Source organism: Talpa europaea (assembly GCF_964194135.1).
Source record: "Talpa europaea genome assembly, chromosome: 4".
Taxonomy (NCBI): Eukaryota; Metazoa; Chordata; class Mammalia; order Eulipotyphla; family Talpidae; genus Talpa; species Talpa europaea.
The window spans coordinates 27343073-27361193 of NC_140070.1; the positions used below are offsets into that span (position 1 = coordinate 27343073).

General features: G+C 34.8%; 1 protein-coding gene across 1 annotated transcript in view; it reads left to right on the forward strand.

The window, feature by feature from the left end:
• Window positions 1-18121, forward strand: part of RSRC1 (arginine and serine rich coiled-coil 1) — a gene marked incomplete at its 5' end in the record, with an annotated part of 300599 nt that overhangs the window by 59566 nt on the left and 222912 nt on the right. The window contains one exon of the mRNA XM_084232251.1: window positions 3737-3910. Within this exon, the coding sequence (XP_084088377.1) occupies window positions 3737-3910 (174 nt within the window). The remainder of the gene's footprint in view (window positions 1-3736; window positions 3911-18121) is intronic.

The following is an 18121-nucleotide window of genomic DNA, read 5'->3' on the forward strand; positions in this document are numbered from 1 at the left end:
GTGCTGCAGAGGCTGCGGGCAGCTTCGCAACCCAGCGCTCACAAATAGTTGCACATTTTGTCCAACTATATATATATATATATATTTTTTTAAAGATTTATTTATTTATTTATACAAGCACTGGGTACAGCCAGAAGCGTGGGAGGGTGAGAGAATTCACCGGAGCCAGAGCGGGGAGCAGAGCAGGCAGAAGGACCAAAGTACACTGCTGAGGGGAGCAGCGGGCAGGAGAGGTCTGCGCGCCTTGCGGGACTCTCCTCCAGTGGCCGGGGAGCAGCTGGGGATTAAACCGACGCTGCAGAGGCTGCGCCACCGGGGAAGCCCCCAACTATTTATTTTTTGACATAAAGGGAAAATCAATAAGAAATAAATTCACATTACAGATTTATTTTGAAAAAGAATCTCTGAGAGTTTTATTATATTATAAATTAATATTTTATTCACTTTTTTTTAGTTATTCTGTATTTTCACTGAGTGAAAACTAATTACTAGAATCATGTTTTGGTCCTGAAGAGTGTAGAATCAAATTAGGATAATAGACTATAATGTTTGTACAATAGCTAGAGTTAATACAAAAATGCCCCTCCTCCATTATTATTACTTTCTTTTAATCCTAGAACTTTAAATTCTGACTGATTATTGTTCCAAGTTTTTAGAATGAGCCTTTAATTTTCTAATTTCTCCTGTGATTTCTTATTTGATCCTTGAATAATTTAGATCCATAATTTATTTAGAAATTAAGTTCTATGTATTTGGGTTTTTCTAGATGTTTTATTAAATTCTGATTTACTTCTGTTGTGGTCAGATAAACATTCTTTAAGACTTCCACTTATGAATTGACCCATTGATCATCATTAAGTATTTATTTTGAGTGATGCTGTTAGTTTCTGCAGTTTAGTTTATTTGATATTAATGTATTCATTCCAGTCTTCCTGTGCTTACTGTTTGTACAAGGTCAACTTGTCTAGATGTTTAAAATACATATTTTGAGAATAGCATATAGTTGTATATACGTATAACTATAAACATATACAACTGTAGTTATGTTGTATGTTTTTATTTCATTTGAATATACTGTGCTTTCTAATTCAGGTATTCATTCCATTAATATTTAATATGTTTATTTATGTGTTTGGATTTAAGTCACCCAGTTTGTTATTTATTTAATATATCTCTATGTTAACTTGTGTTTTTGTACTTTCTTTCCAATTTCCTTTTAGGATCAGTGAATATTTTTTAAAATTCCCTTTTATTTTGTGTTTTATCATTTTAACTGTATTTCTTTCTACTCTTTATTTTTCTTCTTTTGAGGTAATATTAGTTTATAACCTTGTATATATAATCTAGAGTATAGGATCTCCCTTGTCAGGTGTCGTTACCACACCATACTCCCCCACCTCTTTTTTTCATTAAGTAATTGCTCTATGGATTACATACATACCCTTACCATTTCAGTATACTTAGAGTTAGTATTTCACTATTCACATGAAATGTGGAAACCTTATAACTGTATAGGTACATTTTGCTGACCTATACCTTATTCTAAACCCTGTAGTAAAGCAGCATGATTTTTGCTCTAAGCACTTAACTGTTTTTTAAATAAATTAAGGAAATTGATGGTATTACACATGTTTACCATTTCTAGTGACTTAATTCTTTCCAAAGATTCATGTTTCCATCTGTTATGATTCTTTTTTAGCCTGAAGAACTTTAGTATTTATTGTAATGCAGATCTACTACTGATGTTTATGTTTTACTTTTCTTTTTATCAGAAGTACCTTAATTTTACTTTCATGTTTGAGGGATATCATTGCTGGATATAAAACTACTGGTTGATTTTTTCCCCCCTTTCACCATGTTGAGTTTTGTTCCACTGTCTTCTAATCTCCATTGTTTTGGATGAGAAATCAGCAGTGATTCATAGCAATGCTCCTCTGTATGTAATACGTTATTTTTTTTCTGAGTACTTTCAAGATTTCACTTTAATTTTAGTTTTCATTTGTTTGACTATGGTGTTCTTAGTCTTAGTCTTATTCATATTTATTTTGAGGTTTGCAAACTAGAATCTAAATTTTGGCTACCACTTTATTTTACATTATATTATTATTATTATTATTATTATTATTATTATTTTGAGGTAATATTGGTTTGCATTGTTTGTATTTTGGAAGTATAGACTCCCAACATGTCTGACTGTGAATAACATTTTAAAAAGTTATTTTCTGGTTAATTTTCTTTTCTTGTGGCTTAAAAAAAATATTTCAGACATTTGAACATTGTCACACAGATCCCAGAGTACTTGTTTTAATTTTCATATTAGCTATCTTTTTTTTCTAATTAGTTCCTCAGTTCAGATAATTTTGATTTATTTTCATGTAGATTCTTGCCTGTTATTACCAATCTCATTTAAATCTTATTTAGAACAATTTTTAATTTCATACATTATATTTTCATTTATAGCATTTAAAATTTTTCACTTTCCCATCTTTTCTGTTGAAATTTCTTAACTTTGTATTCATCACAAGCATAATTATATTTACTATGACTTTAAAATCCTTGCCTGTTAATTCCAACATCTGGCTCTTCTCAGAATTGCTTTTTATGGATCGCCTTTTCTCTTGAGAATGGATCACATATTTCATGTTTCATTGTATACTAGTAATTTTGTATTTTACCCTTGGCATGATGAGGAACATGTTTTGCATACTTTGAATTCTGTTATATTTCTCTGAAGAATATATCTTTTTGTTTTTTGTTTAGCAGGAAATTAATTTAGTTGAATTAGAATTGCAAAACTCCTGACTCTTTGGAGTCAGCTGAAATATTGGTTCAATTCATTTATCCTTAGCTATTTGGAGTCTGTTATTCATGTGTCTGAAGTAGGGTCAATCAAAGACTTGAATAGAATTTATGTATACAACTCTTGGCTCTCTTCTCCGATTCTTTTCCAGGACCCTCCTTACATTTTCTTTTTGCTGTAGTTGCTTAGAGTCTGTCTACTGGTTTTGCAGACTAAAATTTCTACATGTTTTGTTTGAAGTTTTAATGGTCCTGTGTTGCATAGACTTGGGCTTGCCTCAGACAGGGAACAGTAAAGTGTTAAGTGTTCTCTTTGTTGCTTTCTTTTTCCAAGTATTTGCACCTACAGAATTTGCTTGCTTTTGGTCACTACCCAGTGCCTTAAGACTGTTGGTTCTTTTAATAGTTATTATTTAGAGGACTGTCATTTTGGTAGAGGCTTTCTTGTTAGTATTGTAAAGCAGAATCTGAAATCTTGCTTTTAAAAATCATATAGTATATCCTACCTAATACTGTTTTTTTTTAATACAAAGAAAAGTTGGATTAGAGTAGAGGATATTTTTATTGTAACAATTAAAAATAAGAAATAAAGTGGAATAGATATGAAAGCAAAGATTTTAGGGATAGGAAAGCCTTATCCTTGAAATTCAATTAGATACATTTAGATTTACATTGTTTCACCTGTAAATTCTTTTGGAGTAAACATTTGTTTCCTAAAAAGTTGACAATATGCATTTCCTTTTTGTATCACATTAACTTAAAGTACTTATTCATAAAGAATCCTATTTAGATGCTTGCTTCACTCAGTTTTTTATTGATATTTTCTGAATCTGTTTCTAAAACTTAATTCTATTCTTTCAGATATTTTTAATGGATATTTTCATTTCATAATACAAAATATACACTAAATTTATTTAATAAAATCTATCTCCTGTAGATCCAGGTCAAGACCTCGTCCACGTTCCCATAGTCGAAGCAGTGAAAGATCCAGTCATAGAAGAACTCGCAGTCGGTCTCGGGATAGAGAACGTCGTAAAGGCAGAGATAAAGAGAAAAGAGAAAAAGAGAAGGATAAAGGCAAGGACAAGGAATCATACAGCATCAAACGTGGGTGAGTTGAAGCAAATCTTAAGCAGTAATGACAGTGATTCCATGGAAATATTCAAGTTCAATATTCATTCTTTGAGGTTTTTCTGATTTCCACCCTGTAATTGAACTATAAGAGTAGAAGATGGAAAAAAGAGAGAATGTAGTAGAGAAAGAAGAAAGGGTAAATCAAAATAGTTTGAGGCTTTCTCTTCTGTCTGAAAGTAAAACATTTCTATTTGGTATCATTTGGTAGGTTATTTTTATTTTATTTATTTATTTTTTTAAAATAGTCTTCCTTGATCAACTGGTTAGTTGGTCACTACCTTTTTTTTTTTTTTTAAGATTTATTTATTTATTTTATTTATTCAAGAGCAGGGGTACAGGCCATATGTGTAGGAGGGTGAGAGGATTCACCAGAGATAGAGCAGGGAACAGAAAAGGCAGACTGATGAAATACACTGCTGAGGGGAGCAGCGGGCGAGACAGGGGAGGTCCGCTCACCATGTGGGTTGCTCTGAGGCTGAGGCCAGCAGGGATTGAACCAGCCTTGCAGAGGCTGCAGACAGCTACACAGCGCTGCGCTCAACTGCCTGCGCCACCAGGGAGGCCCGATAGGTTATTTTCAGATCTGGAAACACTCAGAAATTTTTCCATATATTAATAAATTAATGGCAGTAGCGTTCCAGACCTAAAAAAATAACCTATAATTGATACCAAATAGGTACATTCTACTTGGGATAGCAGGGGAAACCTGTACTTCAAATTTTTACAGAACTGCTTTTTTCATCCCTACTTTCATTTAGTACTTGTGTAACAAATTTTAGAAATACAAAATAATTAGCACTATTGAACTTAATATGTAAGGCAAGGAAAATTTGCCTAATTCTTTAGGAAAGTTCTCTATTTTATTTTATGGATATGCATTTAAAATTTGAAGACTATTTAATTGTCTATTAGCTTATTGAAAACTGTTAGGAAAAAGGATAAAGGTGAAACAAAGGGAGGGAACCATATGATTTACTATGTGTTAGGCCTCTTTCGATATAGAATGAGGACTTGATCAATATTAAGGTATATGTGTATGTATATGCACATGAGACACAACTTTTTACAGAATTGAAATAATTGAAACAATTATTCTAGCTTTGTCCTTTTAGAGCTGAAATCTACTCATAAACCTTTATCAAATTAGAAAATGTTGAAATGAGACAAAATCTTGATTAGTGACAAGTTACAGATTCTTATTTATTTTATTAAAAATTGTTATGAAGTAGGACATCTTGGAATTCATTCCCTTTGTCAATTTTTCAACACCTTATATTTGTTTACTTTGATGCTTCAATATAAAAGTGTACTTAATGTACCCATTTTCTTTGTTAAATATAAGAGCTGGGCCTCCCCGGTGGCGCAGCGGTTGAGCGCTGGGTTGCGAAACTGCGCGCGGCCTCTGCGGCGCCGGTTTGATCCCCGGCTGCTCCCCGGCCACCGGAGGAGGGTCCCACATGGCGCGCAGACCTCTCCTGCCGCCCGCTGCTCCCCTCAGCAGTGTACTTTGGTCCTTCTGCCTGCTCTGCTCCCCGCTCTGGCTCTGGTGAATTCTCTCACCCTCCCGCGCTTCTGACTGTACCCAGTGCATGTATAAACAAAACAAACAAACAAACAAACCAGCAAACAAATAAATAAAGCATGCCTCTATAAAAAATAAATAAATAAATAAATAAATAAATAAATAAATAAATAAATGTAAGAGCTTATCGAGGTTTTGGATATGGTTCTTTGAGATCTTAATTCTTTGAGGAATTTTTATTAAAGGATATAGGGCTTTTCTCTCATCTTTTCTTTTTCACAGTTGTCTTTGTGTTTATTTTTGATTTCCATTTTTACAGTGGTATTATACAAACCTGCCTAGGTGGTTGGTAATATTCTTCTCTCTCCTGATTATACCACAACAATGAATGTACACTTTATAGTTGTGTCTTGCAATATTCTGAGTTCTGTCCTTTTTGTAGTTTTAAGGGTTGTTGAATGTTTTAGAAGAGGAGATATCATTGGATATGTGGTTTAAATTGGTAGGGAGACTGGGTTAGCCAGGTGGAGTTGAATGAGCATCAGTGAGAATTTGGGGGAAATCTCTTGACAAAGGGAGAAAGTTGGGAGGATAATAGATGTGAAGAAGGAACACAGTAGATTTCTGAGACTGGAAAATATGGATTAAGAGGATAAGTAAATAAGGGAACTGTCTTCTTGCCTCTTTTTTTCCCCCTTCTTTTGGTTTACATCCTTTTAGATATAACGTGTATATGGGAATTTGTGACTATGGTTTTTGCTAGTGTTAAATTTTTGCTTCCAGCTTACCAAATTTTTCTTTTTTAGAATAATGCTTATATTCTTGTGCAAAATTAGTGTATTATATATAGCATTACTTTTATGGTAAGAAAATTGAGAGTGTGAATAAATAAGGGAGGTCAGATTGTTGACATTCATTTTGAAGGCTTAGGCAGCTTTACAGATGTACTCTTCCATCACTCACTTTTGATTGTATTTACATAAACTGATTCCTGAAGGACAGATTCATAAGATAATAATGTTTTGTATGCCATTATTTCTTAAATCTCAAAAAGCTATGAACAGGATCTAAACAAGAGATACCCATTGAAGGCCCTGCGTACTCTGCCAATAAGCTGTGCATAGGCAGATTTAGTCAACTTCACTGGTTAGTGGACCATTGTGCAGGCTTTGTCAGGGTGTCCTTTCTCCTGGTGAGTGCAAGGACACCTTTTGTTAGGATCTAAATTCAAGATTTTTTAGGGGTCAGTTAGTGTGTGCATATAAGATGTATCCTGCTTCGCTCCAGAAATAATTTATCTTTTTTAAAAAACTTGCATGTTTATTTCCTAAAATTGACTTTTAAGCCATTCAGGGCTGAGAAAATGTCATATGCTTATTATGTCACTCACAATGATGTACATGTGAGATGTTAAAATTTATAGGTTATTGATCACAAATGTTCATTCTTTTTTTCACTTGTTTAGTCAACAATATTTAATGCCATCTATTTCTCAAATACTATATTAGATAATGTGTATTTAATAGTAGGCCAGTCTACTTGGCAATTTCATGAAGGTGGCCAAATAAGCATTTATAGAAAGGAAGATGTGCAAGTAATTATACTGTAACCAGTTGACTGTCTTAGCAGGAATCAGTGGAAACACTCTTTGTATGAATTAGGATGTTTTTGGCTCTAAATAACAAAATCTAACTAAAGTCACTTAACCTAGGGTCAGGATGCTTTTTGTAAAGAGTTAGATAACAAATAATTTATACTTCCTGGGCCATATGGTCTCTGTTATAACTACTGAATTCTACCCTTTTAGCATGAAAGCAGTTATAGATAATACTAAGTGAATGGCATTACTGTATCCTAATAAAACTATTCACAAAAATAGGAAGCTGACTAGATTTGACCCAAAGTTAATAGTTTGTTAAAATCTGACCTTATACCATGAGTGCATTTATTATAAAGGTAAGCAGACCTGGGCCCTTTTTAATCCTCCCCACAGGCCAGTCTCAGCATGGTAGCTTTCATTTTAGGACTTGACACATTCTGGTTGGTATTTTCATGAACATTAAGCTGGTTGATCTAGACTAATCAACTTGTCAGGCAAGGCTTCTCAGAAGAATTGATGTTTATAAATTGAAGGAAGGAAGAGAAGGGGAAAATGGTGCCTGCACAATGAGCTTCATAAGACTTGGAGACAAGCACAGGTATGGTGGTATAGTTGAGGAACTGAAATCTAACAGGACTTACTTTGGAAATGAAGAGAGGTGTTTTTTGGAGGGCCCTTTAAGTTACATTGAGAAGTTTGGAGTTTTCTAAAGGCAGTGGGAAGCCAATGAAGAGTTTTAAATTGAGTAACTGATATGATCAGGGCTACATGAGGTATGAACAAAATGCTTTACTTACCATGGACATAATAATAATAATAAGCATTAGATTTTAAATATTTTTCTAAATGCTGTAAATTGCACTTAGCAGTTGATGTGCATTATCTCATTTAATTTTCATAACAACCTCATAAAATAGGTGCTTTTATTATCCCATTATGCAAATTGGAGCTAGTAAATGGCACAATTTTAGGCCTGTAATTCAAGTTTACTGACCACTGACCACTTAACCCAACAGTGCAATATTCTCACTTCTCTAGTTATTCATTATTATTAGTGGTGATGTATGGTGCTTGAGATCAAGTGATCCCAAACTTTCTTAGAACATAGTTAAAAACTAAAAGAATTTTCTGTGCCATATTTTTCTATAATCAGGCCAGAAATCTGTCATTTGTAAAATGATTGGTTCCTTTCTCTCTTGCCCATCCTCCCTCCCTCCCTTCCCCTTTCTCTTTTTTACTTTCTCACATCGGAACCTCATTTGTCTATTGAGAATTACATTTTATTATATTTCATAAAACCACAAAAATTTTGTAGGCACAGCCCAATAAAAAGTATTTTAGCTTGTGCTAAATAATCTAGATGCTAGCTTACATAGGAGAATATAACTCATGTGTTATGTTTCATTTTTCAAAAAAATATTTATTTATTTATGCATACAAGACCTAGGGTGCAGGCCAGAGATGTGGGGTCAGGGGTGAGAGGATTCACCAGAGACAGGCTGGGGAACAGAATAGGCAGATTGACTGAAATACACTGCTGAGGGGAGCAGCAGGTGGGTGAGGCAGGAGAGGTCTGCTGGGACATGTGGGCCACCTCCCTGGCTGGGGATTGAACTTATGCTGGGGTGACTGCCTATAGCTTCATGGTGCTGTGACTTAACCCCTTGCGCATCAGGATGGCCCTTGCTTCTTTTTTTTTATTAATCAAATCTGTTTGTAAACATCAATATTTATAAATATTGATAGAATATAAAGCATACATTTATAAAGTACAAAGCAAGAAGTGTAAGTGCAATAATGATAAAGGAGTACTTTATAAATTGGGAAAACTAAAAACAGGACAGACTGCTCAAGCAAAAATTAATGAGCCTAGGAATGAGGAAGGGCTTTTTTATTAGACCTTTGAGAAAGAAGATACCAAGTTAGAGAATTCTGTAAAATCTTTTCTAAACAGTAGCTAATTAAGTATGGTTCTGGAAATTCCTGGAACATATGACTGATTATAATCAGAATTTGTCATATAATGTCATAAATTGAGCTATTCACTTTATTAGTCTGCTAGATAACAAAGACCTAATATAAACTCTCAGGGGATCATATGTGTAGGGACTAATATGTGCCTTTCTATATAACACTCTGAAAGATTAATGTAAGAAAGACACCCACTGAATCCTGTCTCAGCTTTTTATCAAGAAAATTTAATGACATTAATTTTCAATGTTTTGTATTTATAAAATTTGATTTCTAATAATATTTATACACAACTATTTTAGATAAGTCTTTGTAGACTAAAACCACAAAAAGCATATCAACATACATCATTTATTTACAGGAATTGTACATGTAGGCATGGTGGTTGGTTTATCTTTTTAAAAAGAAGCTGCTAATGTGTTTAGTTTCTGGGAAAGTTTAATTTCAAGTTACAATATTTGGTAATTTTAAGTCATTCACAATTTTTTTCCTTTTAGGACAAGTAATTCTTTTTGAACCTTAATTCATTCTTCTCTAAAATGGGGGTAATGATATTTAAAAAACTGTAAGTATAAGAAACAGTATATATAAGAAGACTAATACTAATAATCATACTTTATAGAGTTATGGCTCTGACCTTGGAAGTATTCCAGTGTCTTCAAATTGTAGAGTTTCTTGTAATAAATTCCTGTTGATGAGGTTTTCCTGCACCTTTTTTGGCAGAAGATGTAGAAAGTGATTTGGCGATCAGGTCTCTGAGTTTGACAGCGGTTACCTATTCTCAGAGCCTGTCATATTTTTCCTTACCTCTTATTTCTTTATACAGCAGGAAGTAATTTATGCTAATTCATCCCTATTTGCATATAGGTTATAGAGTTCTGTGGTGCAGAGCATGCTTAGAACTCCTTTTAAGTGTCTGTTTGGATCAAAGCAGGACTGTGTGATAGCTGTTGTCTGACACCAAGCTGTGTGGTGTTGTTTTCATTAAACATTTATCACACTTCGAATGTGACAGCAGGCAACTTTGTGCCAGGATAACATGTTTTCATGCAAAATTTATTGAAAAAGACGAGACTTTGTAAAGAGATCTTGTTGCCTTTCACCAGTGGCGAAGGGTAAATGTTTGGATCGAATAAAGTGTACCTTTAACATATGTCATTATAACATACAAAAGAATCTTCATACTGTCTATTTTGTTAAGCAGATAAACAAATACATCTTTATGTAAGAATGTGTACTACATTTTTCTTTGTTTTTTAAATTATAATTTTTACAATTTCTTTGTGAATTGAATGCATACCTACAATGGCCCCTTATTTTACACGGTATTTTATGTTGTAGTAAAATTTACAATCAGTTTCTATTGTGTAGATTTGAGTATTTGTCACTAGTTATTAGTTTTGTTCAGCAGAAACAATCTGTAATTTTTTCAAAAAGGTGAGGTCAAGAAAAGGGAATCTGGGCCTCCCGGATGGTGCAGCAGGTTGAGTGCCATGCTGTGAAGCTGTCTGCAGCCACTGTAGCGTGAGTTCGATTCCTGGACGGCCAGGGAGAAACCCACATGGTGTGGCAGACCTCTCCTGCCTTGCCCGCTACTCCCCTCAGCAATGTCTTTGGTCTGTCTGCCTCTTCTGCTCCCTGCTCTGTCTCTGGTGAATTCTCTCACCCTTCTGCACCTCTGACTTGTACCCTAGTTCTTGTATAAATAAATAAAATCTTTAAAAAAAAAAAAGAAAAGGGAATCTAACAGAACAAAAAGAATGATTAGCAAAAGCAGGAGACAAAGATTTTTAAGTTCTTCTCCCAGTTACCAGCTTTCTCTTATTCATTATACTAGTACATTTTAATTATGCCAGAGTTTGCCCAATGGGATTTGATTTGAATATGCCTGATAGAGAATTAAATAGCATGAATTGTAGGTTCATTCTTTTTGTGGTTGCCTTGCTATGAAAAACTTTGAAACTGAAGAAGTTATCTGTATTTTCCTTTTTCATTTCCCAAGAGACTGAGGAACTAAGGTTATGTGAGGGAGAGGTTAGTAGTGAGAGAGTGAAAGTAGCTTCATGCTGGACATTTTAGTAAGTTTCATCCAATGGAATAAAAAGTTGCTGTGAGACCCTTTGAAAGAGGTATTACAAAAATTATGTTGTCATTAATGTTCACGAATAAAAAGTGAGAAGTGCTGAGTTGTGTTTAATGGCAGGAACATTGTCTTTTGGAATCCTGTAGAATCCACATAAACCTTCATATTCTGACTCATTATGCTTTGGAGCAATTAAAAGTTTTTTAAAAGTTAAAATCCTGGTTCATAAAAATATACATAAACACATGCCAAAGATATTATTTAACACATTAATTAATGAGGGAACCAGTAAGATGTCACAAGTGGCTCAAAATAGAATCCGAAGAGCATGCACAAGTATGCAAGCCTCTGGTAATATGGGGCACAGAACTGCTAAATACATTGAAAACTGACTTTCTTCACATGGTGGAGAGATCAGTTGCAACTTTACTGGACAAAATTTATTTGCATATATGACAAATAATCATCTGCATTGCTACCAATTTTCTATAATTTGTGGAATAGGAAAGGCAGAAAGGTAGAGATAAATTGGAAAGGAGCCCAATAAATCTTTTTTGGTCATCTCGAATATTGAAAAAATTTTCCAAACAGGGCAAGTTATTCTCTTTAAGCCACAAGCTTATTCTGTAGTGTGGGGATATTGATAATTGAAAAGCTGTAAATATTAGAAGCTGTTTGTAAAAAGGCTAATACTATGAGGTAGAATCTCAATAAATGGTATTTGTTTTATATTAATAATACAAATGTATTACTTTTTTCTTGTGATTACCAGTTTCTCAACTACCATTCTTTCTTTTGTGTCTTTTTTAAGGTTATTCTTTGCCTCTTTCTTTTCTACCTCTTCACTTTAACTTTATATGTCATGAAGTATACCCTGCCTCTCAAGACTGCAGTAAATAAATAGCCCTGCTTTTTATAGCCACAGTAGGTTCTACCTAATATAAATAGATGAATAGATTAGCTGTTTTTATAATTACAATTTTTTTTGTAATTCCCAAATTACATATAACTTGTTTATCTTACTCAACATTATTTACTTGGTAAGTCCTCAAGTATATGTAGAATGACTGAGTAAATGATGGTTTTAGAATGTGCTTCCAGGCAATATCCAGTTTTTAAGCATTTAAAAACAATAAAATTGAATTTTTGGTATTTGAAAAATAACCACCTTTTTTTGTACTGTTCTATGCCTCAGTGTAAATGAGTGTGTGTGTACATATACAGATACGTACACCATGTATGTCAAAGTATCCAGGCTGCATTTTTAAGTCTACATAGCTTCTTTTCTTGTCATTTAAATGTTATCAATCATGCTATAGTTAATATCATTTAGCATAAGTTGTTTAAGAAAACTGAATGGCACTCCTAGTATTTATATTTTAAGTATTGACTAAAATTCTAGTCTTTATTGATGACTCTTCATGCCTAGGATGATATATTTCAGGATCTTAATTGATATCACCTATTCTGTTGATTTGGTGCATGGTTACAGGGCAAACACATAGACAACTATACCATTCCATGGAGATCTTTTACTTAAGTCTTGGTGTTTGCCTTCAGTTAGCTTATGTGTGGCTTGAAAGCAAAATTCTGCACAATTGTTAGAGGAATGTAGAGGGAATAAACTTGAAGTGCCAGCCAAGTGTTTTCTTCCTGAATAAACAAGCAGTTCCCCTAAAAGCTAAGGTGTTGCTTATAATTACTCATTATAGTTTTAATTTATATCTCATGATAAAGCACCTTGAGTATCCCAGATATGAATGATGCTAATCCAAATAGAAGCAATCTTGCAATGTTAAAAAAAAAATCTAGATTATTCAGTTCTCAAAGGCTTTCTTCCCAGTCTAGTCATCATTGGAATGGCATCTTCAAAATAGAATAGACAGGAATAAACCATAAGCTATGATTGACATGTTAGATAAATCTTAGTCAGCACAAGCTGAGAATCAGAAGTTTACCTTCTTTGATTAAACTGCAAAGATTGGGAAATAGAGAATTGCATGATGGCCTATTTTTACATTATAATGTGATATTATAGGACAGATAAAGTGACCAGCTTAAGTGTTCTTCATATTGTAGTAAATGAAGTACGCATAGCCATGTGATAGGACTGACGTGTGTCTTTGAATAAATGTAGTTATTGGGTACACTTTTCTATTAGAGCTGAGTAAGTTGTAATGCATTCCATTCATGTGTTGTTAACATAGCTTAGATTTCAAGGCATTGAACAAGTATATAATAAAGAAAAACTCCAGATGGTGTCACTGAGGTTAATGCTTTTTATTTAGTGCTAAGGATATGGTGCTTGGGTTCTGAAATTGCATATAACTACAGGCAGATTGGGATGAATCTCAGAGATCGGACCTTGTGGGTATAAACACAAAGCACTTTCTAAATGCTGTTACATATGTGATGATCTATAACACAGCAGGTGCAGAGAGGGAAATACAACAATGAGTGCTGCTGTTTTAATTTTTTCTGAATTCCTAGTAGAGGTTTTTTGAAATGGCAGCCTTTGGCCCCTGTGTATATGACAGCCTGTGACAAGCCACCTGGAAGTAGATCATGAAAAGTAATTTGGTTGTCATGTTACAGTCTTAACTTCCTTTTCTTTTTCTTTTTTATCAGTACTCTAATACATTTTTTTGTTTTAATTTTTTATTTTAATTTATTATTATTTTTTAGTTTTTTGCATCATTGTTCATATTTAAACAATATTTGCTTCCCCCCACCCTCTCGGGTGTAGTCCCCATAGGTTTTCCTTCACCAGTGCACCCGTGCACCATCACCTCAGTCCCCTGTGCTCCTCCCTCCCTCCCTTTGATCCCTCTCCCTCCTCCTCCCTGAAGTATGTCCCTGATTTATAATTGTCCGTTTTTGCTTTGTTGTGTTTTGTACTGTTTTTTATTTTTTTACACTGATGTCTTATTTGGTTCCCCTATATTCCTGCTATAAATGAAACCATGCGATATTTTTCTTTTTCCTTCTGGCTTATATGTGAGCATATTCCTTCTAGTTCCATCTACGTTGCTGCAAATGGCATGAGTTTATCTTTTTTGATTGCTGAATAATATTCCATTGTGTATATGTGACACATCTTCTTGATCCAGTCATCTGTTTTTTGGGCATTTGGGTTGTTTCCAGATTTTATCTATTGTAAATAGTGCTGTAATAAACATAGGTGTACAGGTGCTCTTTTGAATCACTATTTTTGTGTCCTTTGGGTTGATTCCTAGGAGTGGAATTGCTGGGTCGTATGGTAGCTCCATTTTTAGTAGACTGAGGAACCTCCAGACAGCTTTCCACAGTGGTTGGACCAGTTTGCACTCCCACCAGCAATGTAGGAGAGTTCCTTCTTCACCGTATTGTCACCAACATTTGTTGTTGCTTGTTTTTTTTGATATGTGCCATTCTTATTGGTGTAAGGTGGTATCTCAGTGTGGTTTTGATTTGCATTTTCCTGATGATAAGGGATGTTGAACATTTTTCATATACCTGTTGGCCATTTGCATTTCCTCTTTGGAGAAATGTCTTTTGAGTTCTTCTACCCATTTCTTGACTGGATTGTTTATTTTGTTTTTGTTGAGCAGTGTGAGTTCTTTGTATATCATTATGATCAGTTCCTTATCAGTTGGATGGAGTGCAAAGATTTTTTTCCCAATCTGGGGTGTCTCTGTTTTGGTTAATGTCTCTTTTGCTGTGCAGAAGCTTTTCAGTTTGATGTAATCCCAGGTGTTTATCTTTGTGTTGGCAAGGATTTTGTTGAGGATTTTTGCATTAGTGTTCATTAGGGAGATTGGCCTGTAATTTTCTTTTTTTATGCTGTCTTTGTTGGGTTTTGGTATTAGTGTAATGTTGGCTTCGTAGAATGTTTTTGGTAGTATTCCTTCTTTTTCAATTTTTTGAAAGAGTTTGTGTAGGATAGGCATTAATTCAGTGATTAACGTTTGGTAGAATTCATTTGTGAAGCCATCTGGACCTGGGCTTTTGTTTTTGGGGAGTGCTTTGATTACTGCCTCAATTTCACTGCTTGTAATTGGTCTGTTTTGGTGTTCTATTTCTTCTTTGTCCAGCTTTGGATGATTATATCATTCTAGGAATTTGTCCATCTCTTCTAGGTTGTTGAATTTGTTTGCATATAAGTGCTCATAGTAATCTCTGATTATTCTTTGATTTCTACTGAGTCTGTTGTGATTTCTCCTCTTTCATTTATAATCCTATTAATATGTGTTTTCTCCCATTTTTTCTTCGTGAGCCTGGCTAGAAGTTTGTCTATTTTGTTTTTTTTTTTCAAAGAACCAACTTTTGGTTTCATTGATCTTTTGGATTGTTTTTTTAAATTTCTATTTTGTTTATTCTGCTTTGATCTTTATTATTTCCTTTCTTCTACTGGCTTTAGGGTTTTTTTTTTTGTTGTTGTTCTTTTTCTAGCTCTTTGAGATGTGAGATTAGGTTGTTTCTTTCAGTTCTTTCTTGTTTCTTGATGTGAGCCTGGTTGCTATATATTTTCCTCTTATTACTGCTTTTGCTGCATCCCATACATTCTGGAAAGTGGTGTCCTCCTTGTCGTTCAACTCGAAGTATTTTTAAATTTCTTCTTTGATCTCCTCGTTAGTCCAGTGGTCTTCTAGTAGTGTGGATTTCAATCTCTATGAAGTGGGAGGGCTCCTTGTTTTCTTTTCATGATTTATTTCTAGTTTGATGCCTTTATGATTGGGGAAGATGGTTGGAATGATTTTGATCTTCATGTATCTGTTGATGTTTGTCTTGTGATCCAGTATGTGATTGATTCTGGAAAATGATCCATGTGCGCTTGAGAAAAATGTATACTCGGATTTTTTTTGGGTGCAGTGTCCTGTGAGTTAAGTCCATGAATTTTATGTCTTTATTTAGGGTTCTAGTGTCTTTATTTATTTTTTGTCTTGTTGATCTGTCCATTGGTGAGAGAGGAGTGTTGCAGTCTCCCACTATATATGTATTTTCTTTAATGTCTGTTTTCAGAGCTGATAATAACTGTCTAATATATTTTGGTGCTCCTTCATTCGGGGAGTATATGTTGATGAGTGTTATATCTTCCTGATGTACTGTCCCCTTGATCATAATGTAGTGTCCGTCTATATGTCTTTTTACTTTTTTTTTCATTTGAAGTCTATTTCATCTGATACAAGTATAGCTATTCCTGCCTTCTTTTTTGGTCCATTTGCTTGTAGGATTGTTTTCCAACCTTTTACTTTTAGTCTGTGTTTATCTTTTGTGGTTAAATGTGTTTCCTGGAGACGTCAGAAGGATGGATTTTGTTTTTTAATCCAGAGTGCTACTCTGTGTCTTTTTATTGATGAGTTTAATCCATTTACATTTAGAATTAATATTGATATGTTGGCATCTGTATTTGCCATTTTGTTTGTCTTTTTTGTGATTTTATCCCTCACTTTATTCTGTTCTTCTTGATCATTCCTCTGTTGGTTTTGGCTTTAGGACTTGTAGAATTTTTTGGACTGGGCATTTAGTTGTAATGAATTTCTGGAGTTTCTGTTTGTCTAAGAATGTCCATATTTTTTCTTGATAGAGAAAGGACAGCTTTGCAGGGTAGAGTATTCTTGGTTGGCATTTGCTGTCTTGAAGTTTGTTGAATATGTTACTCCATTCTCATCTTGCCCATAGTGTTTCTTTGGAAAAGTCTGAGGTTAATCTGATTGATTTTCCCTTATAAGTTATCTATTTCTTCCCCCTTGCCAGTTTCATTATTTTTTTCTTTGCCTTGGACTCTTGCAAGCTTTAGTATTAAGTGTCTTCCTGTAATTTTCTTTTCATTGTGGTAATTGGATGTTTCTTGGTTCTTGTATGTCTATATTCATCTCCTTTTTCATACTTGGGAAGTTTTCTTCTATTATCTCCTTGAATAATTTCTCAGATCCTTTGTCTCTCTCCTCACCTTCTGGAATGCGTATAACTCTTATATTTCCTCTCTTCATGGAGTCTGACAATTGTGTAAGGGTATTCTCATTTTCTTCCTTTGCACTTCTCTCTCTTTTTCTCTTTTGGTTCTTTCTATTTCTGTATCTTCAAGAGTACTGATCCATTCTTCCATTTCCTTAGTTCTGTTTTCAATGCTTTTGCAAGAGCTCTTTGTCTCCTCCAGTAATCTTTTAGTCTCCTCCTTTTCTTTTATTTCCTTTCTTAAGTCTCATTTTTGTTCTTTAGTTCATTATTTCTCATCTCATTATACTTTTTAATCATGATGATTATTAATTCTCTATCTGATAGGCAGAGAAGTTCTTCCATGTCATTGTTGAGCTCTGGTGACTGATTTTCTTTTTGTGGTGTGTCATTCTCCTTCAGGCTTGCTTGGTTATTTGTATTTTTACTTCTCCCTGCTGTTTGCTTTCTAATTTGTTCTATGCATTGGGACGTTGTGCCACTGGTGTTGGTGGGCATCTCTTTGGATTGCTCCTTCAGGGATATTGAAAACTGTTTACCAGACCTGAGACCAGCACTGGTAGGCCAAAACTCTACCGGGGTGTTGATGCTGTGGCTGTGTTGCTGGGCACTGTCTCTTATAGTTCCCTCCCTTGGTATTTACTCAGTTCCAGCAGGAAATCAGTTAGTTGGTGATTTTGCTCTGGTCACTAAGTGGCGCTAGAGACTTGTACTTGCCTACCCGTGCTTTTCCCCTGTAGTTCTCTGAGAAACGGAGGGGTAAGGGGAGCACCTCGACACAGGGGCTATTGCTTCAGCTGGGTGCTGCCCAGCGTGTTCACCTGGTGCTGTGCCCTCGACTGTGTGGATCCCATGCCCTGAATTCTGCACTCCAGTACTCAATCTTGGGGTCTCAGATCCAAAACGATGGTTGTCACCCTGTGCAGTGCCCACTGTTATGGCACATCCCACGCCCCAAATCCTGTGCCTAGCACTCAGTTCCAGAATGGGGTCTTGCTCCATGCCTTGTTTCCCTTCTTACCCCTGTTTGTGTGGCCCACCCCCTCTCAGAGCCTGAGGGTGATTTTGGAAACCC